Below are 26,772 nucleotides of genomic sequence, written 5' to 3'. Positions count from 1 at the left end.
CTGGGCCGGAGGATTAGATTTATTTGACGTGGCTAAGAACCAACTGGTTACCTAGCCACGGGACCTACAACTTATTGTGGAATCCGAACCACATTACGGCGAGAAATGAATATCAATCATCAGAAATAAATTCCTCAAATTCTTCATTGGCCGGTCGGAGAGTCGAACGCTGGGCCAACAGAATGAAGAACTGAGGAAGAGTTGAAGACGAGCATCTTTGGAGATGAGGCTTACAAAGTCTACTGTGCATAAGATTCTGCGGAAAAAACTTAAAATGAAAGCGTACAGACTCTAAATGCATCAGATGTCGTTAGAAGAGGATTATCATACACGCCTTACTCTCTGTCATCAGTTCAGTGAAAGAATTAATAATAATTATGCATTTAATAATAATTTGATGTTCTCTGACGAAGCAACATTCCACATTAGTGGCAAGGTCAACGGGCATAATTGCCGTATTTGGGGAACTGAAAAGCCACGAGAATCTGTTGAACATGAAAGGTTGTCTCAAAATTCATTTCTGGTGTACTTTGGGAAAGAATCGAATTAAAGGACGTGTTGTTAATGGTGATAACTATTTAGAAATACTACAAAATTACTTTGTTCCTAAGCATGAACAACCCAACATATAGGTTAGGCGGTTTCTAAATGAGAAATTCCTTAACAGATGGATTGGAAGAGGTGGATCATTATTTGTCATCCACGTTCACCAGATTTGACTCCATTGGATTTCTTTTTATGGGGTCATTTGAAAAGCATTGTTTATTCAACTAAGCCTCGATCTTTAAAAGACTTGAAAGCAAGGATAACTGATGTGATTGAAGGTACTACTTGAAAATCAGCTGGAAACGTTTTACGAGAAGAATCGTATTTATCTTTGCATTAGTAATAATGGTGGACATATTGAAAATTAACATGTCGAATAAAAAATTCAGGTCATTCTTCTTTCTTATCCTTTCTACAGATTAATTCTATCATGTATCGTTATGAAGCTACAGTTATCTTAAATTGCACCATGACTTTGTGTATATATATATATATATATATATATATATATATATATATATATATATATATATATATATATATATATATATATATATATATATGTATAAATGGATGTATATGTGTGTCTGTGTGTACATTCCAGCATAACTCTGAAACGCATTGAGCAATTTCAACCAAACTTGGTATGCATATGACTTACTATCTGGAAAAGAATACTGTGGGGTAAGACATCACTAGCACCAAAGGGGGTAGGTTGTGGGAAGGGCTTCCCTGAAATGGGGCTGGTTCTGCCTGTAGTCTTAGTAACTATATAAACACTACGAGTTTATCATACCTCATTTGGGTATACATATGACTTACAATATGGAAAAGAACACTGTGGAGGTAAGACATCACTGGCACCAAAGGGCGTGAGGGTGGGAAGCGGGCTGACATGTAAAAGTAATCGAAAACGACAGATATTAGCATCTAATCGATAGTTTTCGAGGTCTCTGAGATGAATAGTGACACTCCTGATGCCCTTTAAGTTCAAGTTCAGCCCTGATAGGAATGGGGGTTGAGAAGGGGTGAAATATAAAATGTCAAAAATGCTTGGCAGTGTAACAGGAAAGGGAGAGAATGAGAGGAAGAGGAAGTGAGAGAGAGAGTAAAGGGGGTGTTAGGGAGGAGAAAGAGGGAAAGAGTGAGGGAGAGTTGGAGAGAGATAGAGAGAGTTTATCGGTTGTCATTCAGAGTTTTCCCGGGCAGCACTGGGTTGGTCAGCTAGTATATATGTACTGTATATATTGAATAAATACATTATATATACATATGTATCTTTATGTATGTATGTATGTATGTATATGTATATATATCTATATATACATATAAATACATACATATATTTATGAAGAACAATATGGCCAGCAGAAACTTCAGCATTTCTAGTTATAAATTTATTTTCATTACGAACGTTTCGGTATTACAAATCCCATCATCAGGGCTAAAAACAGAGAAAAGAAAATCCATACATCAGGAGTAAGACAGAATGGAGGTAAAATAGTAAATCATTCTTTTAAAATTAATGAGCACATCAGTGAGCTTAAAGTTTGATGTGAAAGGAAATTGGCCAGTAATGAAACATGAAATTAACATTAAAGAACAAAACTATCAAGGCTGTTGATGTTGGCTTTTAGGAAAAAAAAAAGGTAACATTACCATCCATTATCCACACACACACACACATATAAGTATATATGTATATGTAAACTATTTCTCAGAGCAGTACTTATATATGTATATATAAACTATTTGTCAGAGCAGTAAGTAATAAGTGCTATACCTTGCCTCATGGAATTTGGTTTTTGTATAGTATATACGTATGTTCTCCAAATTGTAATCACCAGCCACACCTCGGGTTTTTAGTTTTCTGTAAAAGAAAACTATTGAGATGGCTTTGTCTGTCTGTCCGCACTTTTTGTCTCCGCCCGCAAATCTTAAAAAGTACTGAGGCTGGAGGGCTGCAAATTGGTATGTTGTATGTTGATCATCCACCCTCCAATCATCAAACATACCAAATTGCAACCCTCTAGCCTCAGTAGTTTTTATTTTATTTAGGTTAAAGTTAGCCATAATCGTAATTTTGGCACCGCTGTAGTTAACAACAACATAGGCCACCACCGGAACGAGGCTGAGTTTCATGGCTTCGGCTAAGAGTTTTATGGGCCGTGGCTGAGGCCACCACCAGACCGTGGCTGAGTTTCATGGCCGCGGGTAAGAGTTCATGGGCCATGGCTGAAAGTTTCATACAGCATTATACACTGAACAGAAAACTCGATTGCGCCGAAGAAACTCCGGCGCAATTTTTACATGTCTTTTATTGGTTTGGTTATTCTCATTTGAAGAACTGAATGAGGTTGCGTCATTCCTGAGGATCAATCACTGCCAAATTATAACAAATATTTTCTACCTCGTTGATGTGGTAACTCCAGCAAATATTGCAATAAATGTGCTGGCCATTAATGAGAAGTTATGCAGGAAGACATGAGTGTGTGATGGCGGCCTGAAATTCAGTTGCTGTAATTGGCTCAAGATTTAGTCTCGGTACAAGATGTTCTGATGTGATTCAGTGTCAAATCATAAGCATGTGAGAGTCGAGTCTAACATCATTGCTTTAAATAACTTAAGAAGAAAAAGTTCAAGGCAGGCGAACGGCAAGTAAACCTATAAGTCAAACGCTTTCGTTCTCCCAACTGATACTATAAAAATGCCGGAATAACCAGAAGGGAGGGCCTTCAGCTGCCTATTATACAGGTACACCTCTCTCTTTACCAGTACTCCTCCGACACCACAATAAAATGAAAGAAATTGTGCAATTACTGTAGATATATTTATACTATACACACACATTATATATATATATATATATATATATATATATATATATATATATAAATTCTGATATATATATATATATATATATATATATATATATATATATATATATATATATATATATATATATATATATATATATATATATATATACCAATATATGCTATATGAGAAAACTGAATGACAACCAATAAACTCTCTCTCTCTCTCTCTCTCTCTCTCTCTCTCTCTCTCTCTCCTGTTAATAAGATTAACATTTTAACCTCTAATATCTGCCATTTTTGACATTTTATGTTTCACCCCTTCTCATTGGGGCTGAACTTGGACTTGGGCATCGTGAGTATCATTATTCATCTCAGTGACCTCAAAAACTATGAATTAGAGACTAATATTTGTTGTTTGGGTTATTTTTGCATGCCACCACCTTCTTACCTCTTCCCATCCCCCTTCCTACAAGGACTGAACTTGGACTTAAAGGGCATTAGAAGTGTCACTATTCTTCTCAGCAACCTCGAAAACTATGGATTAGAAACTAATATCTGTCGTTTTCGGTTATTTTTACATGTCCCCACCTTCCCTACCCCCCTTCCTATCAGGGCTGAACTTAGATTTGAAGGGCATCGGGAATGTCACTGTTTGTCTCAGTGACCTTGAAAACTGTGGATTAGACACTGATATCTATCATTCTCGATTATTTTTACATGTCACCCCCTTCCCACCCCATCTCAACCCCACCCTGTTGGGGCTCAACTTGGATGCAAAGGCATCGGGAGTGTCACTATTCTTCTGAGGGACCTCGAAAACTATGGATTAGACACTAATATCTGTCGTTTTCTGTAAATTTTACATTTCACCCCCTTCCCACACCCACCTTTGGTGCCAGTGGTGTCTTACCCACACGGTGTTCTTTCCCAGATTTCAACCAAGTTTGGTTGAAATTGCTCAATGCGTTTCAAAGTGCATGTGGAACATACGTTTACACATACATAATCCCTTATAATATTATATATATATATATATATATATATATATATATATATATATATATATATATATATATATATATATATATATATATATATATATATTATATATTTAGTATTTGCACAATTTCTTTCACTTTATTGTGGTGTTGGGGAGTACTGGTAAACTTTATAGAGATAAGTTTACCTGTTTAATATGCTGTTGATTTGACACTTTGAACCACATCAGAACATCTCGCACTGAGACTAAATCTTGAGCCAATTACAGCAACTGAATTTCAGGCCACTATCAAGCGCTCATGTCGTCTTACATAACATCTGATTGATGGCCAGCACATTTATTGCCATATTTCTTGAAGGTACCCCGTCAACTAGGTAGAAAACATTTTGTATAGCTTGGGAGAGGTAGACCTTTAGGAATGGCTATTCAGTTCTCTATTCAGTTCTTCAAATGAAAATGTCCAAATGAATAAAAAAAAAAAAAAAAACTGAGGTGTGGCAGGTGATTTCATTTTGGAGAACATATGTACGGTATAAAAATGAATTCCATGCGTCAAGGTATAGCACTTTTTACCTGTTGCTCTAACAAATAATTTAACGAAACACCTGATTTTTGCTCGTCGATTCCAGAAGTTATAGGTTGCCAAATCGCATAACTGTAAATAACTAACTTTCAATAAAAGATATCGCTGATCACTGCGAATTTCCTTCCAAGGAGTCAGTTTTTGGAACTGTAAGTATAAGAACTATGTGGGTGACAGATATTGTGGTGGTTGACTATACATATACAGTATATATATGTATAAATGAATCACGAAATATGGAACGTGATGAATAAATAAAAATAAAATCCACGAAGGAAAGGGAAACACTGGAGTGCTGCGAGGCCTTTCGACTCTGTCGTCCTTTACTTAGCAGACTGAAGAAATATAAAAGTAAGTTTACAAAGAAAACTCATATAAATGACAGATGGGGACTACAAAGGAAAAATATGTACCTGGAATCCAACACAAATTGAAGAATTAGTAGAACTGCCAAAACAGGGTTATATATTAAATTTTAAGAGGTTTTACAAAGGATTAGGATCAACCGTTCAGAAGCAGGGACAGGACAATTAAAAGATTATACAAGGGGGTGACTGACCACCAAAAAATATTAGTACAAAAAAATAAACTTTTTTGTAAACAATAACCATTTTTCCAAGATGAACATTTTTACAATTAAAGAATTATATTAAACATACGAATACATAGAAAATATATAAAAGGTAACTAATTTGTAATTAAGGCAGTGATTTTATCTTTTGGGTCATTCTTGAACACTCTTCTAATACAGGGGTCCAAATAATACATGCCAGGGCTAAGGTTAAAATTACAGTTGGAAGTAAGCTGGATTATAGCGGACTCCAAAAGATTTCTTGAAGAGAAATCTTTCGATCTGGCAATCACCGAACTTTCAGTCCAATTTATCCTGTGAGAGTTTTCACTTGAATGAATGAATATAGCATTGCATGTTTGTGCAGTTTTGACTGAATCCTTATGTTGCTTAATACGTACATCTAAATCTTTGCTAGATTGGCCAATATAAAAAGAGGGGCAGTCCAAACATGGAATTTTATATGTTATGTTGTTGTTTTCTTTAGGGCTATTTTTTATTAACATTCCTTTTAGTGTGTCTTCAAGAAATCATTTGGAGTCCGCCTCGGGTGACGATCCCTCGTTATTGAAGGAATACTTTTTCGGTCATCACCTTCTGATCACGACATTTTGGAGGCACGGAAAAGAGAGCGAAAGGAATTATATTTCGGTGAATCGGACAAAGAAATCGATCGAACTGTCATTGCGACTTAAATCCGGCTCGTGTTGAGGAGACGCCGTTGCTAAGGAGCTTGGTGGGTGTTCCCTCTGTCCCCTGGGCCTGGACGAGCCACTATCTCGTCCTTGGAGGCATAGAAACTGTAGACTTATTCTCTTCTCTCTCTCTTGTGATTGAGACCGGGACTGATTAGAAATCTCAGGTGTTTTAGGAGGTTTTGTGGAGGGAGAGAGAGACACAAGTTACTGGAATGTTACTGCGGTACCATTAAGATTATTGATTATATCACCAAGAGACCGTGACACGAGTCACTCCTGCGTCTGTGCGTGTCTTTAGTCGTTGCTGGTTTCAAGTTGTTTCTTCCTTATGTTGAGCAAGATTTTAAGAAGCTCAAATACTGCATTAATGTACTTGTCCACAATTTAATGTGCTTACTATGAGTCCCTCATTTCCATGCCTTTTGGTACTCTGAATTAATTTTAGCTTTGACAGTGTTTTACGTATTCCCCTCATTTATTGCAATTTGCATAGCAATGCCCCAAACTTATCTTGTCCCGCTAATCAGTCCAAAATCTGTTTTACCTCATGAGTAGGTTGCGTCCTCCGTGTATTTTCCCCGTTATTTTCCCTCTGATGTATTTTTCCTGAAATCTTTTCTTCATTTTGCCCACATAGTGGAACTCTAACGAATCAGTTGAATATTTTAAGGAGAGTATTTTACAATATAGTTTTGATATCTTTAGTAGTTGATGACATTTTTTTTTATCTCTTATTAATATGTTGGTAATATATTTTCCCAAGTCATGTCCTAAATTGTGTCCTATCCTCCTTTTGCTCTGCATTTATGCCCTAAATGCTGTGCCATTAATATCTTCTGTTTTTTATCTTTAGATGACGCATTCTTTCTAAGCAATTCAGTTGTTTTGTGTTCCAAGTGTACGTTATTGTGCAAGTATACTCAAGCTTAGTGTTATGCTAAATTATGTTTTCTTGGATTGGTTCACTTAATTGCCTCCAAAATGGATCACAAATCTAACTTATCCCTTTGTACTTTGTCATAAGGTCGCGCTCGTCATTTCACGGAAAAGTGGTAATTTCTCCTAAAGTTAAAACTGTTTTGCTGTTTTTGATATCATAAGGTATTAATTAAAAGACACGGGAATTTAAATAGCATTTACAATCCTAAATATGCCACGTATTGTGCCTAATGTATGAAGACATAAGTAATTGGTGTCAAGCTGTTATGTTACTGTGTTCACGGACTTCGAACTTCGCCATCAACTTACTTGATACAAATATGCAGTTTCCCCCTTCATGCTTACTGATGTTGGTTAGGCAATTTTCCTATTTTTACTTTCAAGTCTTTGCTTTTCATTATTGTTTATATAAGGATTTAACTCACTGTTTCTCTGTATGCATTCCAATATGTCAGAGTATAATAAAAGTCGGTTTATGCAAGATATATATAAGTTTTTGTTATTGAGAACATGCATGTTATGTGGGAAGATCTGACTGCAGAGGATAATCAGAAGTGCTGATTTTATAACGCTGTCAAAGATTAATATTATGATCAGGAATGGATATGGATATATATATATATATATATATATATATATATATATATATATATATATATATATATATATATATATATATATATATATATATATCTATCTATCTATCTATTATATATATATATATATCTATCTATATATATTTATGTGTGTGTGTGTACACATATATACAACTTGCAAGGGATTGCAAGATAATTTACCCTTGGAGGATTCCAAAGAAAACTTTACCAACAGATTAACAATTGCAAAGAATACTCGGTGTTCAAAACACGACTAAGTAAATCGGTGCAATGGAAGCATTTTTTAGGTTTACAAATACAAACGGCACAGCATTCGAGGTTGATCTGCATATGAGGTACAGCTTTCTGTTGGAATTGGATTATCCAAGGAGAGGCGAAGAATTATGAACAAAAATAACTGATAATCTTAGGTTACTCTTTTTTATGGGACCGAGAGTATGTAGATTTGGTGATAATTAATATTTACATTTGTTACCTTCATTAATGCAGATTCTATGATCATAGACGTAATGTTATAAGATTTTGTCATAGCAGTATTACGGGAGCAATCAGTTCTATGTGATTGATTACTCTGATGTAAAAATGGGCACACATGGGATTTTGTAAAGAATGTTGTTACTCTGTTACGGACAATTTCTTATGAATGTTTTTTACAGTGTTAATGAAAAGATTACAGTGACACGGCATATCCTCAGCATAGATTGAATGGGTCAGAGGCCTGAATTAGGCAAACAAGGGCTGTTCTCTGGTAGTCACCTTTAATATAAAATGTCTTCACAGATTTTTTGTTGTAAGTTTCGAAAATATGAGGCATAACATAAATCCCGTGTATTTTTCAAAAGTTCTGAAGTTCGTTATCAAGGAATTGAGGACTGATACGCAGTGTTATATTATAGTAGAAACATTGAATCCAGAGATTTTCACATCCAAAAAATAATGTACCTAAGTTGAAATATTTGTTGCTTTTCTATATATACTTGATTAACATAGAAAAGGGTCGCGCTTAATGTCTAAAAAGGGAAGCAACCACCTGTTTCTATTTCAAGCATGAATTTGATGGACGGGATTTGTTCATTCAACTTTCCTGGGGGATTATGTACATTTGTGCCTTAGGTATAATAGTGAAAATGTCATGTGCGTGCCAGATCCGTAGTGCAGGTATTTTAAGAATCTTAGGAATATCATTTTTTTTTTTAAACTTCATGTATAGATTTGGGAGATTTGTTAATAGAGGGGTACCCATTACCATACCAAACTTGTTCATAGAATTTACCATTAAAAATAAACTTACAATCACTAACACAAGTTAGTTTATTCCCAAATTTAACCAAATGCTAGTGGGAAAAATAGTACAATTAATTGTTTTTTGAGCTGATGTGATAGCGATTCAGAAACCGCTTTTGTGAATAAAGAGTGCGCATCGAAAGTTTCCGATCGCTTGTCAGGATTGATCTTGACGCTGTTGAAATTTTCAGTCAGGTCTAAGCATTGAGCAAATGGATCCTTAAGATAGCACTTAACCGCGGTGATAACATTATCAAGATACTTTAACTGTATACGAGACAGTTTACTGAGCCAATCGTAGGTCTTAATGATTTTCATTAAGAATTAGTGGTTGATTAAGTAACAAGGTCTTGATTATTTTTCAATATTCTTCGTAGATTATTGTTAGATTATTTAAGTAAATACGCCTATTCTTGCAGCCAGAATTACGTTATCCATTATTGCTATTCTATTTTATTTATTATCCTTAATGATGTGATCGGGTTTATCACTTCTCACTCCAGTTGAGGCATTCATAAATCGTTTAGGGAAATTAACTTTATTTTGAAATTTTGATGATGAATAAATAAGTCACTTTACAATGTCATGCAGCTGATGTGGAAGTCCACTGAATTTTTATAGGAAGAAAAAGAATGATGCAGTTGACTAAGCTGATGGCAGAGTTGAAATACCAATGATAAAACATCCCGAAGCATATTCAGCTTTTTCCTTATTTTACTAGTTAGCTTTACATCTCGCAGTCCTTTGTTGGCTTTTTCATTCTATCACTGTCTTCATTGGGAGTCTTCAGTTATTATATATATATATATATATATATATATATATATATATATATATATATATATATATATATATATATATATATATATATATATATATATATATATATTAATCACATTTGTATATAGATAGATGTAGAGTGTGTGTGTGTGTTTGTGCGTATGTATATATGAGTCTTACAGTGGAGAAACAAATCCACTGTTATGTATCTGTACACATATATGTAAAAACTAATAATCAGTGATGTAGTTTTAGTTTTTAAATGTATTTGTACAGATACATAACAGTGGATGTTTCTCAACTGTAAGCCTACATCAGTAATTATTAGTTTTTAAATATGTTTGTACAGATACATAACAGTGGATGTTTCTCAACTGTAAGTCTCATATTTAAGAACTAAAAATTACATCAGTAATTATTAGTTTTTAAATATATTTGTACAGATACATAACAGGGGATTTGTTTTTCCACTGTAAGACTCATATGTACGTATACACATTAATCATGGTCTCCAACACCACTTGACGCAAGGGCCCTGTGAGAAATACCACTATATAGTCTTTTTTTATGTGCTATATTTTCCCCATGTTCCTTCTCAGTGTCCCGTCTCCCTTCTCATAGTTCTCATCCAAATAGGTGTAGGTCTTGCAACTCTGGTGCCTACCGGAGCCCAGCTGACACCATCAAGAACTAATCTCCCAGGGGTGTGCAAAGAGCAGAGCCGAGCCAAGTCGTATTATTTTATTTCTCATTCTGTCCTGCTATGGGACTCCTAAAATTCTAGTTAAAGCTTCATTCGCAAATTTACAAAACCTTTTCAGTATGGTTTCAGTGTTATGATTCGCATACGTACAGCAATACACATCTTACTAGACATGTAATCTCTCTTTCATATGCTGCTGAGATATTAAGTTTCATTAATACTTTCTTTTTATACGGTTATTTTGTCTTTTTATATATACTGCTTCCTCATTATTTTTTTTAACTTCAGTTTGAGTCGCTTTCAAGATATGTGATGCAACCTATGAAGCAAGATTTGCGAGCCATGTGGTGTTTTGCAGATTGAGACAGCATTGTGTGCATTAACTTTGTATGTGCTTCGTTCATTGATAATTTCAGTTAGCTTTACATGATTCACGGCAGTTTCTTAATGATGTAAGACCTTCCATATTATTGGTCAAGTGACGGAGTCATATCCCTTTTTGTGATAAAAAAAAAAAAAAAGGTTGGTGGGATTTTTAAAATTCTGTACAGTACTGCATTATGTCTTGACACAAAAATATGATGTATGCAGCTCCTGCAATTGCTAAAGGAAGCTTGTGTATATACAAGCTTTTTATCAATTTCTTTCTCCATTCTTTTGATAATAACCATACTGAATATTTTCAGTACAACCGTTTAGTGCCTCTGTAATTACTAGAAAAGTCAAGTATGCTTTAGTTTAACCAGACCACTGAGGAGCTGATTAACAGCTCTCCTAGGGCTGGCCCGAAGGATTAGACTTATTTTACGTGGCTAAGAACCAGTTGGTTACCTAGCAACGGAACCAACAGCTTTTTGTGGAATCCGAACCACATTATACCGAGAAATGAATTTCTATCATCAGAAATAAATTCCTCTAATTCTTCATTGGCCCGGCCGGAGAATCGAAAGCGGGTCTAGCAGAGTGCTAGCCGAGTACGATATCGACCCGTCCAATGATGAAGTTGTGATTACTAGATTCAGTCAGGTCATCTTTCTTTCAAGTTCCACTTCCCAGTCATCAGCCTTCGTTTCCTCGTCCCATATCTTTCCTCTTATTATGTCAGAACCATCCTTAGTTTTGACAGTTATTTTCTTAGTTGTTTCACCAGCTGATATATTAATATTTCTGTGGGCTTCCTAACACTAGCGCCGATCCGTGACTACGTCTTTTTCAACATCATCGGGCTGTTTGTCCAAATATTCTCTCTTATATCTTCTTGATTTTGTTTAACCGCACTGTCTAGACTTGAGTGCTTAGTGTATTCCACTTTAGATTATTCATCTCCTTGAAATTTGTCTGAATGTAGCTTTTGCTTTTGTCTATTCATGATTGTATCCCAGGACTCACCCGATAACAAGATTTCACTCTTTTGACCCAATCTCCTAGCCAGTATACCAGTACAGTAATTCGTTTTGCAGTCCGTTGATATTTCAGTCCTCATTCAGTGTCTGCTCCTCCTCCTCCTCCTCCTCCTCCTCAGGTATGGTTTCTAGAACTGCAGATCTATTTTGACTTTTAATTGCAAACACTTCCTTCTGATCATCTTCAAAAAGCTTTACTGAATCAAAACTAGATGCAATGTCACCTTTTTTGTAGGTTGCTTGTAATCCCAGCTTTAGTGTGGCAGTGACAAGTTGTAATTACCCCATCACTAGCCAGTGGTTGCAATCTTACCAGTCGGCTATCATAGTGGAGATGGGGTGATTGTATATACACTATATGCTTAAAAAATCACAGTATATATATATATATATATATATATATATATATATATATATATATATATATATATATATATATATATACATATATATACATAATAGGGGAAGTTTTATTGGTATAAAATTCTTCAAAGAAGTTGAAACCAGAAGTGTTATTTCTGTTATATTTCCCTTTTTGAAAATCTTTCACTTTTTTTTAAATGGCATCATCAAGTTTTATCATTCATACATTTTTTCTACATATACAGTTCAATTTGTTGTTTATAAAACTGGTAGTTTTTCCAGATAAAACTGGGCAATTTCCAGAGAATATGTGACTATATTTGTGGATGCTGGTTTTCTTGGTAGTTGTTATTTATCAGTCGCGGTTCCTCACTGTCAGTAGAATGCAGTCTACTACACTTCATGTCCAGGTTTTATTAGTCTTCTGTGAAAGAAGACTATTGAGATGGGTTTGTCTGTCTGTCCGCACTTTTTCTGCCCGCCCTCAGATCTTAAAAACTACTGAGGCTAGAGGGCTCCAAATTGGTATGTTGATCATCTACCCTCCAATCATCAAACATACCAAATTGCACCCATCTAGCCTCAGTAGTTTTTATTTTATTTAAGGTTAAATTTAGCCATGATCATGCGTCTGGCACCGCTATGGGAGCCAACAACACAGGCCACCACCGGGCCGTGGCTGAAGGTTTCATGGGCCGCGGCTAAGAGTTTCATGGGCCGTGGCAGAGAGTTTCACACAACATTATACGTTGTAAAGAAAACTTGTTTCTTCGGCGCATTTTTTACTTGTTTGTTTGGTGCTTATTTTTTCAAGAGCCAACAGTACAGGTGTCATTTATGCAGCATCCTTGATGTACCGTATTATTTATACTGTTGTATACTTTTTTTTTGTGCGAGTATCGCAGTAAAGGCATTGCGTATCACGTCTCTTTATATACGTAGTCTTCACTCGTAAGGAAGGGATTGAGTTACTGCCACTCAAAATCTTTTAAGAGATTAAACTGTTCTTGAGAAATATTCTTCTAAGTAAATTAAAATATTAAATAACCTATGTTACTGCAATGAAGACGTTCCAGGAAAAACCTGATTTCATCATTTACTTGTTGTATTTCAATTGCATCGTGATGTGGGCGATGGAGCGCAGATGATGCAACTTGAAAAGCAGTCGATTGCTGGTGAGAAAGAGAAGAGGGCAGTTAGTTCATTCTCGCCGCTGGCGTTGACAAGGACGATTCACTCGTCGTAGAAGGTGCAATGAAACATATATAGAACAAATAGTTTATTTGTAAGCTAAATAATTTATTCAACAATGTTTTCATAATTCTTATAAATACATAGGTAGCCTGTGCTGAAGTAGTTATTATTGAATATAAGGCCGATACATAGTCCTGTTTATATTAATGTCTTTAGTTAAAGGGATTCCGATAAAAAATAATTGTTTCGGGAAATATATATACATACTATAAAAATATTGAAAGATTATCATTCATTAATTAAAAGTATAACAGAAGATTGTTTTATTAATGAATTTTTTATTAATAAAAAATTCACACTACCCCAGAATTTTAAGATGCGAGATTTACCCGCCATCACAATTGTAAATTGTCGCCATGTCAGAGAATCGTTCTCCTAATATTAGAGGAAAACCGTATCTTACACGAAAAGTTCCCGAGGGTGACCTTTTCCATGAGAATGGCAGCCAGGTTTATGTAATACATTTCACTGACTAAAATTCACTAGAATCAGGAAATATGTGCAAACATTTGTATGTAGACATAATACAGCTTAATACTGAAACGCTTTTTGCATAATTAGCAGATTGGTGCTGCTATGCACTACAAGAAATTTGTTCGGTAAATCGAGAAATACACTGAAGCGTCTGTAGTTACTAAGCTCTTTACAAATTGAGCACAGAAAGTGTGAAGATTCTTAAGGCGGTTATTAGGTAGGCTGTGGAGCTTGATAGTATAAGAGAGGGCAAGAATACTAAATTCTCCATCTAAAATTAACCTTCAGTAAGATTCTTTTTTGCGAGCAGACCATTATTCAAGATGCTCAGAGATACGAGTGGCTTTGCATAGAGCTCGCCACAAGTGTTGAAATGTGCCTTGCTGCAACTCTTCGTTCATGAGGCATTTTATAGCAATATTTTACAGCATTTTCACAGAACGGAGAAGAAATTCATAGTACTTCTCTCATTTCTTCTTCGAATCGTAGCTGAAAGAATATCACATTCAAAGGCCGAAAAAATGCCAAAGAAGAATTATTCTCGGACAAATACGAGGGTTTCTGTGTCGTGTGTGAAAATGAGGTTGATTTTGGAGCTAACAGCCACATCTTCCAGTCTCTGGACTTTGGCAGTTCTTCCCTTTCTGACGACAACTGCCGTTCCTGAAATGGAAAGGGCAACTGTGAAGCATTCTTTATGTTATATTACTGTAGTAATAGTAGTAGTAGCTGATTGTGCAAATTTTCAATGAAAACAAATATAAGCTGTACGGGTTTTTAATTGGGATTTAAATTAATTTCTCTAGGTAACTTAAGCAAAGATGGTGATACATGGGCGCATCCTGAGGGTGGGGCTTTTGCCGCTATGTGTATTTTGACAAGTAAAATAAACTAAATGGTGAGGCTCATGAAAGTAAGGGAAATGTAACTGATACGTTTCTATACAAAAGAAAAGATTACAGTACATGTTCGGTAATTATGAATAGTTGCAACATACCTGTGACAATGATAGTCTGATCGTCCTCTTCATGGAAGGAAACGTCGCAAGTGACTGTCACTCTTACTCTCTTGGTCACCTTGCCGTCGGTCGAGACTTCTGTTCTCTCCTCCACTTGTGGGGCGTCTGCTCTGAAGACCTGGGCGCGCCCCAAGTCTTCTCCTGAGGAGCTCATGATTCTGGGAATAGGAAACGCCCGGTTATTTCATGTGAATATTTTTTTTTTTTTACCAGTTTGAAGTTACAAAGGGTATTCTTAAATTCATTTCTTATGTGTTTATAAGACAATGTATTGATGGTAAAATATATTAAGGAATTTGTGTACAATACTCTTAGTTTGTTCTCAAGTTAATAATACTTCAGCCTTGGTGGTTAGGAGTTCAGACGTTATTGAATTTTGTCGAAGTCATGAAAAAGTCTACAATATCCCATTCTCTCTTTGTCTGTTCAAAGAACAGTTATTGTACGCAATGCATGCTTTACAAATAGCAGATAGGACCCGAGTGTAGAACTTTGATTTTTCACACACGAGAAATGAGTGACTCTCGGTTGAGAATGTGACTGTCTCGTCTAAAAAGCACTTTCCTGACTACCAATAATAAATATCTCTTAATTCTCATGGCAGTGAAAATCCCCGTCGAACATGCGGAAATAAGTCCTTACCTGAAAGCGTCTCCAGGTGCCACTGCCTGGATTGAGAATCCATAACCTTCAGGGTTTGTGTCACTCCAGAAGTAATTCTCATTCTGGTTCAATTTGTTCCCGGAGAAGGTCAGCCTCTTGCCATAGCCTCTGCCGATCGACTGCAGGGTAAGGGCGCGACCTCCGAAGAGATGTTTCTTGCTATCCACAGGACGGACGCGGTATCTGAACCCAGTGAGGATGCTTGGGTCGACGTATGTGCCGACCACAGGAAGTTCGTATGGCTGGAGCCCTGGAAATGATAAAAATACGATTACAAAAGTGGTAGTTGAGGAACTGTGAAATTGCATTATCAAGTTAGAAAAATACTTGGTAACTACATTTGGATTGGATATAATTGAGGAAATTACCATTTTTAAACCCTGCAATCTAGAAATTAAGACATGGAGTGATGCTTGTAATGTTTAAACAAGAAGTCTGTTTGTTTATATAGTGCCTAAAACAATTCTTCATTACCATCAGTAACTCGATTTAAACCATTCTTTCAATTTATAGAAAATTCTGACATTGTTTCTTACTTACCTGTGATAGAATACTGAAGTGGAATATCCCCCGTCTTCTGCCCATTGACTACAGTGATGATTGAATTGTCAACTCCAGCCTCCAGCGTCAAGCCTCTCTCACCACCAACATTGCACTTAATGACTGAAGAGGAATGCAGTTAATTAATGAGATATTCTAGATTCTGAGAAAAAAAAATATTGTCGAGATGAAGAGAGGACAAAACATAAAATGTTAGCTAATAAAGAGATGACATTATAATCACTTGATTTTTAAAATAAATATGACTAGTAACAGTGAATTTAAGAAGGCTATTGCATATACACCATTGAAATATCTGAGCATCAAAACTAAATTTGAAACAGTAGGATTATAAAATTTTTTTGGGAGAACATTGGTGCCACTCGGTAGATTTTGGGACATAAATGTCATTAGTATTAAGATTACAAAGGCGGTAGATTTGGTCTTCATATCAAATATTTACCTCTCCTGAGAACAGCTGGAGAACCAGGCTTCTGAGGCTTGATGGAAACCGCTTCACCAGTAATAAGGATCAATTTAGGTTCAGCGTGGGAAAGGTGGAAATAATGAACTTTGCACACCATTGATACTCGTGCTCTCTTTTCCACACTGTTGTCCTCCAAGAAGCGTTGGCCTATTTCCTTCTGAGGACCCTGTTGAGTGCAGAAAGTTGGAAAATTAGAACCATACTCTGTGTATACCTTTTCATGGACATGTACACTCAAGGTTTAAAGAAACTAATATTTTATAGGGAGTGACCAGCTAAAAATACTGTCTCATGCATTCAAAGGTCAAATTGGTGGTAGGGTTTGCCCCACACATCCTCAGTGCACATAACCCTGCCACAAGTAAAACTGGAAATGCTTTCTATATTTTTTAATGTACTTACGACAAGTTTGGCAACTTCAGCTGTGGCTACAGGTGTGTCATTGGCATCCCGCAGGGTGAATTTCTCATCCTCCTGAACCAGTTTAATGGAGAACCCGAATCCCTCGGGGTTTGTGTCAGAGTAGAAGTAATTGCTGTTCTCATTGTGGGAGTCGCTTGCAAAGGTTATGCGCTTGCCGTAACCTTTGCCGATGGATACCAGTCTTAGAGCTCGTCCCTAAGAGAAAGAAAAATTGTTTCAAGATATTGGTTTGAAAACTTGTAACTGAGGAAAGCGGTCTTTTTGGTTCTTGTGTATTATACTAGTGAGACGTAATTATTGGTCAGGCGTTTTTATATTTGATTTGAAATATTGTATGGCATAATTACTTGGTTTGATTCAGTGGAGTAAACTTGGTAACATATTATGAACAATCCATGACATGAAAATTCTTACATTACGGTTTTCTTTTTTTTACAGTAGGTAATTAAACTTGTGTGGATTTCACACGTATTCACCTTATGAAATTAGTTTAGAATATTTGCTGGAGGTATTTTTTTTTATTACACTCAGTAGCTTAAAAAATCTCTGTACAAAAAAGTAATCTGTAATTATGTCGATATTTATTGGACTTTGAAGGTGAAAATTATAGTGCTGTGGCATGAAGTATAGGTTTTTACTAAAAATTCTTGTTACTTGCCATAAGTATTTCAGTGTTTGTTTTGGTGGTGTGATGCTGTAGTAATGGAGTAAAATAATAGAGTAGGTAAAAATTTAATATGCATGTACCTGGAAAAGGAGCTTCCTCGAGTCAACAGGCCTAACATTGTAGTTGAATCCTGCCACAATCAAGGGGTCCACGTAAGTGCCTATGACTGGGAGCTCGTGGTTCTGAAGTCCTCCGATAACGTATTTGGTTGGGACATCTCCGATCAGGGAACCATCCAGCACTCTCTCTTGCCTCTCCTGATGTGTCTGTTTAACCTTACGCAAGGAATCTTCAAGGCAAGATACCCAATCTGTCTCACTTGACCTAAACTCACATTCTTCAAGCTGAAAGAGTGAGTACAGTGAGTCTGAGGTGTTCTTGGGAATTGTTCTCGGGGGTGGTGGAATGGCACGAAACTGGACAAAGTTGCTTTTGTCCAGTTTCAGAGGCACCCCATCCATTAGTAATCTACTTTAATTCTTTCTATTGTAATATAATCTTTATTTATACAACTACAGTTATCTGAAGACTTTACAATAATTACAATTACAGAGGCATATATGAAACTATCTGTCTGATTCTAATCAGTATTTTACCAAATTTTCTTCTTTGCCTCGCTAGAGTTAACAGATCAATCAAGGCAAAATAATTTTCAGTATAGTTTCTTGTTTTCAAATATGATAACTCTTGATCTCATTTTACGTTACTTATTAAATGAAAACCAATAAGTTTTCCGTAACATATTCATATTTTCAAACGCAGTGTTATAAGTGCTGTGACCACTATTCTGGAGTTGCATTGAATAGCTTTGAACAAAGATTTTGATTGCAGGTTCCCACAAAGAAGTTTAAAGTTACCTATTAGAAGATTAAAGACTGAACTTTTAAGAACCAGGTTTGAAAAAGTTTTGGCTTGAAGGGAGAGAAAAGAATCGACTTTGTGGGTTAGGTCTGACAGCGGGTGGGGCTTCACCGAGCGCGAGAAAGCATAACCAGTTTGATCCAGTTTTGTTCCCAGACAAGAGCGACCGTTACAGCTGCTTCCTTGGCCACAGCATCCCGACCGATCGATGACTACAACAGCTAGAGAGGGGCTGTAGATGTATCCGTTGCTGCAATCCCCTGCGTCTGACTGCTTGCTCGAATCCTTATGTGGTAGGTTAAGGTCGTCTTGTCTTGCAGAACCAACGGATAATGGTTACTTCGCGGTATCTGCATTCCCCACACGCTCTCTCTTATGGCATTTCGAGATATGTGCATTTGGCCTTTGGGCTTTAGACTATCGTTTAGCAAGATTGTTTCCATCATTGAACTTTACTGTATTTCCTTATTAGATTCAAGGCAGCAAGTACTCATGATTGGCCCAACGTGAAATCCCAAAAGCTTAGGATTAGGGTAAGGAAACACGAGGCCATCGCGTGATTGCACTCGTAGCTCCTCCAGAAGAGTGAGTCAGCAAGCACGTCAACAAATGCAAGTCTTTCACGTTACTTAATTGGGTGGCACTCTCGAGATTAACTCTCATAGATGAGATAGTCTCGGTCAGCCGGAGGGCGGTTCAGGATTTTCTGCAATGGAGAAGGATCACGGAGCGGACAAGCAAACAAAACACACCTATCTCATTTTTGTTTTTGTTTTATTCATTTGAGTAAAATTAAAAGAAAATAAAACATAAAATGAATGCTCTCCCTTACACACTCCCACTTAACCCCTTCTGGAGCCACTTGACAAGATTGACTGAGATTTTTCTTGCTTTTCTGTCAGACAATTTGATTCCAGTAGCTTTCTACTTTTACTTCCCTTTTAGTTAATGATTCATGTGCTGCAATCATATACTGTTGTATATTTTCGTTAAAATTAGCAAATAAAATTAAAAGTAAACAAAGAAATTACAATTCAAATGTTGTCGATAATCCTTTAAATGTTTCTTGTATAAATAAAATAAGAATTGGGCTCACTGTATGCCTTTATCATTAGTCTGCAAATAATTCATTCTTAAAAGTAAGGTACAACTAAACCTTAGTCCAAGGCATGTCAAGATGAATTCAATTATGTGAAAAACGTAATCTTGTTCTGAAAATTACTCATTTGATCATGTTGACATTCCAGGAACTGCGCGCTTTCCTTCGTTCTCTCACAGTGTCATTCTATGATTATTATATTAAGATGCGCACCTCTCTTTCTCTCTCTCTCGCATTCGCTTACGAATCTACACAGTTATCTTCATGTGACAGCTCTTTTCCTCCCACACAAATACACATACTATTACCTTTAGTATGGATTTTACCTCTCTCTCTCCCTCTCTCAGACACAAACAAACAGTCTTTCAACGGGAAGCCCTACCAATCACACAGAACAATTCAGATTACTACGAGAAAGAGAACACCAGCATGGGACTACTTACTAGATCGTCGCTCGACTTAAAGTTATCGACATCGTGCAGCTCACCCAACGATGGCTCCTCCTGGCCCCTGCCTTCTCTCTTTAAGAAAGTTGGTGAGACGCTGGGCTGCGGAAGCAAAAATGGTACACTTGTATTTTATTTTGACTGTGCTTTTTTTACTATATTTGTTATAAATTTATATATATGTATATAATATATATATATATATAATATATATATATATAATATATATATATATTGTATATTTATATAAATATATAAATATCTATCTGTCTATCCATACAATATAATATACAGATGTATGTATGTATGTATGTATCTGTACATATAAATATCTATCTATCTATATACAGTATATATATATATATATATATATATATATATATATATATATATACATATATATATATATATATATATATATATTATATATATATACACACACACACACACACACATATATATATATATATATATATATATATATATATATATATATATATATATATATATATATACTCTTTGCATTATGATTATGGCAAGAACGACCCTACATTCTTCAACTGCACCACATCTCCCTAATGACTTGGAAAGGTCCTTAAAAGGGCAGTAATGTATCTCGAAGTCTCCCATGGCCACAAGTGACCTTTAACTATTGAACATAATTTTAACTTTAAATCACGTTTCCTGACTTGATGCTGGGGTTGGATGACTTTATGAAACTGAGTACGGGTTCTTCGTTACTTGTTCAGACTGCGGGACTTTATCACCTTCTTGTAAACTGGAAATTCTGTGAGAACATATTGGTAACGGTTTTTCCCATGTCTTCTTGAAAATGGTACTTATATTGATTATAACGAAACATGCATTATGCAGATGCTGAATATCGACTCACCTTTTATAAATAAATAATATATTATTAAGGTGTGTGTGTTTATGTATGTATATATATTGTATATATATACTGTATATATATAAATATATATATATATATATATATATATATATATATATATATATATATATATATATATATATATATATATGTGTGTTTGTTTGTTTGTTTGTCTTTTGTTTGGATATTATTTTGCTAACCCTTCGACAACGATAGCACAAGACTAATTCGACGTTCATGGCATTAAATACTTGAAGAATGCAACGTCACCCATCTCCATGTCCGAATCTTCAAAAGCAGAAATGCCCTAGTTGCTTATCGTTGCGCAAGTAAACCCGGTGAAGTAAATTTTGTACGTTTATAAATTGCGACATAACATGTAATCTGTTGGAGGGAGAGCATATCCCCTCTATTTTGAGCCGGAAATAACGTCGTCCCGTATTCCAGCAGCTCGTTGGCTGAGGCTAATGGCGCCGTGCGCGATATTGATCTTCGAGCGTTCGTAGCCGCTTCAGAAAAGATAACTTATCATGTGACTCAACCCACCGTAAGAGTTGCATTGTTAGGAGAAAGTGTCTTTGTCTTCTCAACCCCCCGATACACTTACCCATCCCCAGAGCCTCCCCTAACCTCATCCCTTGTTGTCGTAAGAAAGGTGTCTGTACCAGTGTGTGTGTGTGTGTGTGTGTGTGTGTGAACTCTCCAAGACAATCTCACAAAATTTGTTCATCGACTTGAACAGCTGTGTCTTCCCGTGAACTAGGTTTTCAAAAAGCTCTGGATGAAATATCACTATAGTAAAATCTACGATAAGTTTTACTTAGTACGAGTTTGGAGAAAAAACACGAACACTCTAGAATCCATAAAATATTGACAGGTTGAAATAGAAACTTAAGTTGTAGTTTTTTCCGGTAGGGGGTGTTGGCGAGTCTTGTCATACGGGGTGAGCGTCTCTCGAATAATCGATGAGCATCCGAAAGGAGGAAAGGGCAGAGCGACTGAAACAACTACAAATAGTTTATCCTCACCGCATATAAACTGAAGTCAAGTGGGCGTTGCTCTTATAAAAATATCGGTAGTACAAATTCATTCTTTCTCAAATCGGCCATGTCTTGGGAGCAGTTTTTATTTGTTGTATGGATGTGGACAACGTCTGATGCATGCACGTAAAAATTTATAAATATATATATATATATATATATATATATATATATATATATATATATATATATATATATATATATATATATTTTTTTTTTTTTTTTTTCAATGCATGTATAGCCTAATCTAAAGTCTAATGCTAAATAAGTAATTGCAATGAATGAATTGCCTATGATATGAAAACCATAAATGTAGTGCTTTTCATGAAAACGAGAGCGTAACCCTTACCTGTGACTCATTAGCGACGAGGTTATCCCAGGTATCTTGTGAGGGGGTCCTGGAGGAGACGTTGAAGACCCGGTGATGGGGCCTGTCCCATTCGAATTTCCTGGACATGGTTGACCAGAATCTTGACAGGTCCTCGGTCATTGCAGCTTCGTGAGTGTTGACAGGTGGAGATGCCATTGTTGTTACGTTTATGTAGTTTCAAGGGTAACACTGGAAAGTAGTTGCTCTTTAACTGAGTGTTGGGTGAGGAAAGGTTGCTGTTCGTGGAAGAAGCGATTGATGGATAATCAGGTTTCAAAAAAAGCTCACAAACAGCGGTGGGACAGCGAGATTTCTGTCAAGCTTAAGTCGTTAGTTTCTTGTAGAGAAGTAACTTGGACCTCTATAAAAGTTAGCAGAACTTTGAAGCGTCGAGTGACGGAACGTAGAGCGCGCAGTCTCTCTTGCGAGAAAGTTTTGAGATCAATGGCACCACCTCCCACGTTCCTCAGTATTTGTAGGCGGTGAGAGTGGCGCCGCATTGAACGTCGTCCTGGACGTTATGCGCATGCGCCATATTGAACTAGTTTTCCCGCAGGTTAAGTCTGGCTATAAATAGACCAGATCAGTTTAGGGTGTTAATTAACTGCAATTTTGCCTCCCAATTGGCGTCATATATGATACTATTTTTCGAATGCTGTAGGGGTATTCTTTCTCGCGATTTCTCATCGTTTGAATGCCCTGAGGGTCTCGCATTCTCCAGACCTTGGTCACGAGGGCAGTGGCTGATGAGGCAGGTCAGCCTTGGTTGTGTGTGGGAAATATATTCAGACAGGGAATATTTGTTTCCTTTTCATATTGATCCCAGACAAGAAGGCAACTGTGAGGTCTTTAAGACCTAACTTAAGCACAAGTACCGTAACCTAGTGTCTCATAAGAGGGAACAGGGAACATGGCACCTTCTCTTCAAAGACATGACCCACGCAGCCGCCACGTGAACACCACATGACCAGGGTATTTGATCGCGTGGCGGGCGTGTGTTTGTAAACATCGTAGGTCACACAAGGACGATCCTAAGACGTAAAACAGCCAGGTTAAACGGAAGGAGACAGAGACCGAGGTTTGAATAGAAGTCTGCCATCAGCAGCTTTTCGTTGGGCCTACCGTTCTTTTCCGTTATCTGGTTCAGGAGGTGGTGTGAAAGTGCTGCAGGCATAGCCTTTCTCTATCCACACTCCCAAAACTATTTTTGGTTCAGTAGCAGATGCCCCTTCTCCGTCCCTGGTTAGGGACATATGGAGTTTCGAGAAATGAGAGTCGTTTTCTAGCCTCGCACCTCAGGACATCCGCCACCAAAGTTGAAAGAGGGTTCGATTTCTGTTTGTGTTTCTGCAAGCTCATGGAATTCTCTAGATCATGTGGAGGGATTCAGGCGAACACGACCTGTGGTGGAGTCTCCCACTTGGCCATCGAAATGACCTCGTCTGTTATCGTGCACAGAAATTAAATAAATAAATACAGAAACAAACTCATAAATAAACATCCAAAAATATCAACAAGTCAACATTTTAACCCTGTCACTTATGCAAGAAAAAAGTTTCAGGTCAAAAGCGTAAAATATTAATTTCCCAAGTTTCAGCATTAAGTAAAAGTTGATTTAAAATAGTAGCTGTATTTTCTTTCAGTTTTCACACACACACACACACACATATATATATATATATATATATATATATATATATATATATATATATATATATATATATATATATATATATATATATATATATATATATATATATTGTGAGTGTGCATTGTGATTATTACAATTGCATACGTATCTGGTAAGAAGTAACCAGCGAGAGAGAGATTAGTAATCCGTTTTTATTCCAAGAAGTTATCATTAAGAAAGGAAGAAGACAGTGGATTGTGAATGCGTTTCTTTGTTTAATGTTTGCGAATCGTGAGTGTCGTGTCACTAGATACTTATTTTTGCAATAAACCCCCATTGTTTTCAGGTTCTCGAAACGACTGCTGTATGTTCGTGGCACAACTTTTACCGAAGTACAGTAGTGTCTGTTACAGATTCCTGGTAGAGAGAGAGAGAGAGAGAGAGAGAGAGAGAGAGAGAGAGAGAGAGAGAGAGAGAGACCTCTCGGGGTTGCTGTTGTTATGGCTGTCTCCGAGTCCTGCTGTCTGACAAGAAAGCCAGGCTGTTTCGTTGTAATTAGAGGCATATGAAGACGATGCTTTCTGAATTCCTTATCTGTATTAAAAGAGTTATCTCGGTGACGGGACTTCCAAAATGTTAGGGAGTTCTAAGAGATGTGTAGCGAGAAAACCCGTTGATCTATCATTGCACTAGATAAATTAAGCTGGGAATAGACCGTTCTCTCTCGCACAGTGAATAATACCGAGAATGATATACTGTTACTGGGGCTCGAGAAGGGGTTTGCAATAAACATCCAGTTCACATATATTAAATTTTTCGGCGTGAATGTTCCCTGAATCACATTTCCTCAACATTTCATTTCAGCTTTGTGACTCAGTAATCCATTTTGAGTTGGTCAGTGCTGTTATATTGGCAAGAATTTGTTATATGTAAAGATAGAGCTGTGAAGAAACACGATGAAAGAGCGGATGGAATTTTCCATCGCGCCGGACCTTTTTTTTTTTTTCCGAGAAACGACCGTTGAGGGACGAGGGAGTGAGCCCAGGGGCGGACGGACTGGCAGAGCAAGGTAGTGTTTACAGTGGGTCCTGGGTATGAACAGGTCCTGGGTATGACTGGGGGCCAGGTGAACCTCCACGGGGAGTCGGGAGAGCAGTAACGTCTGGACCTCCTCCTTCAGTATGCGATGACAAGCTGCTTATGAATTGTTTATGTTCTGGGGGTGCGTGGACAGTGCGTACGTTTACTGAGCCCTACGGTATGCATGGACCTACTGGTCTTTGAAAGAGGAAAGGGTAATAAAGAAATCCCGTGAACTCTAAAAAAATAAATAAATAAAAATTGACCGCTTATGGGAATTTCGGCAGCCCGTGTTGATGCTGTTATCATTCGGTTAGAAAAGTATTGTAGATTTCGACAGTTCGAATATGTTTTATCAATGATGTGATAATCGCTATTCTGTTTTTGTATGCTCGCTTACAACCTTATTATCTGTATGTATTTGCGTGCATAAAAAAATCACATTACATATAGGTATGTGTAACTAAGTATTTGTATAGCTGATAAATGAAATGGGAGAATGGTGTAGGGTGTGTTGAAGGGGGCCAGATTGTCGACGATGTGGCTTCCGAGTAAAGTGTCTGAAACTGTGGACGTTTTTCTGTAGGCAGACCATCCTTGCTTTTACTATTACACGGTGACTGACTTTTTCCATATCCTTGGATTTTAATAATTTACTAATATTTTTATGCTTTTTTATCTGTTTGTTAATTTGTTTTTTCTTTTTTAATTAATGATTCTCTTCCTTCTGTGTTTCCAGTTACCTTCTGTTACTTCTTTCTAATGAACGCCATATTCTTCGGAAGCTTAATTTTAAGTCTGTTTCCCCTAAGATCTTGTTCTATAGGAATAGAGTTCCTGTTCTGAATAATAATAATAATGATAATAATAATATATATATATATATATATATATATATATATATATATATATTATATACACATATATATATACATACATACGTATACAGTATATTCAGGTTTGTACACTTGCAAATGTAATGCATTAAACATCAGAATCATTTTACCATGTGGTCGCCGGCAACGTATCCGGTAAGTTAAGCAATCTTCTCCTCCTTGTGTAACATGTGGTAAACCCAGATTCTAAGAATCGTATCTTTTATGTCTTGCGCAAGCCAGAGAGGCAGATTCAGTACTTCTATCAGCAAAGACGATAACCCCAGATCTCTCTCTCTCTCTCTCTCTCTCTCTCTCTCTCTCTCTCTCTCTCTCTCTCTGTGAGCAGTCATTGCGGAAAAGATGTCTGAAGTTAAGTTTACCCCTAAATGATTATGTTGTATCTCACGTTTTTTATCGGCTGTCATATCCTTGTTTAGCCTTTTACGCTGTAGATCAGAAGTATTTATGTATTTTTTATCTTTCCTCCCTTGGATGACTCAATATTACTATAATAGAGTATAATTAACTTGTGGTTGGTTTCAAACGTAGTGAAGAAGGTCGTACAGTATACCGTTATCCAGTTTGCATGTGACATTCAAGTCTCATTTGGATTATCATCTTTGTAGTATGTAGATATATATGTA

The 26,772-nt window shown here is 36.5% G+C and overlaps 1 protein-coding gene across 1 annotated transcript; it reads right to left on the bottom strand.

The window, feature by feature from the left end:
- Positions 1-13,572: 13,572 nt before the first annotated feature.
- LOC136852929 (uncharacterized) lies at positions 13,573-23,030 on the bottom strand. The gene is made up of 9 exons (XM_067127911.1): positions 22,520-23,030; positions 20,236-20,340; positions 17,913-18,176; positions 17,145-17,360; positions 16,719-16,908; positions 16,256-16,378; positions 15,695-15,965; positions 15,032-15,210; positions 13,573-14,697 (listed from the first exon to the last, which is right to left on the bottom strand). The coding sequence occupies exons 1-9, from the start codon at positions 22,694-22,696 to the stop codon at positions 14,570-14,572; spliced, it is 1,653 nt and encodes a 550-aa protein (XP_066984012.1). The 5' UTR covers positions 22,697-23,030; the 3' UTR covers positions 13,573-14,569.
- Between the last annotated feature and the right edge of the window lie 3,742 nt (positions 23,031-26,772).

The sequence above is a fragment of the Macrobrachium rosenbergii genome, chromosome 3 (genome assembly GCF_040412425.1).
Source record: "Macrobrachium rosenbergii isolate ZJJX-2024 chromosome 3, ASM4041242v1, whole genome shotgun sequence".
In the NCBI taxonomy this organism is placed as follows: Eukaryota; Metazoa; Arthropoda; class Malacostraca; order Decapoda; family Palaemonidae; genus Macrobrachium; species Macrobrachium rosenbergii.
Note: the sequence above shows the minus strand (reverse complement) of the source record. Positions and strands in the feature narration are given on the sequence as shown.

Bases quoted from the DNA above. Each gene is read 5' to 3' on its own strand.
- LOC136852929 (XM_067127911.1), bottom strand. From the start codon at position 22,696: ATGGCATCTCCACCTGTCAACACTCACGAAGCTGCAATGACCGAGGAC. The intron at 18,177-20,235 runs GTAAGTAGTCCC...TCACTCTTTCAG, and splicing joins TTAAGTCGAGCGACGATCTA to CTTGAAGAATGTGAGTTTAG. The intron at 15,966-16,255 runs GTAAGTAAGAAA...TATCATTTCCAG, and splicing joins ACTTCAGTATTCTATCACAG to GGCTCCAGCCATACGAACTT.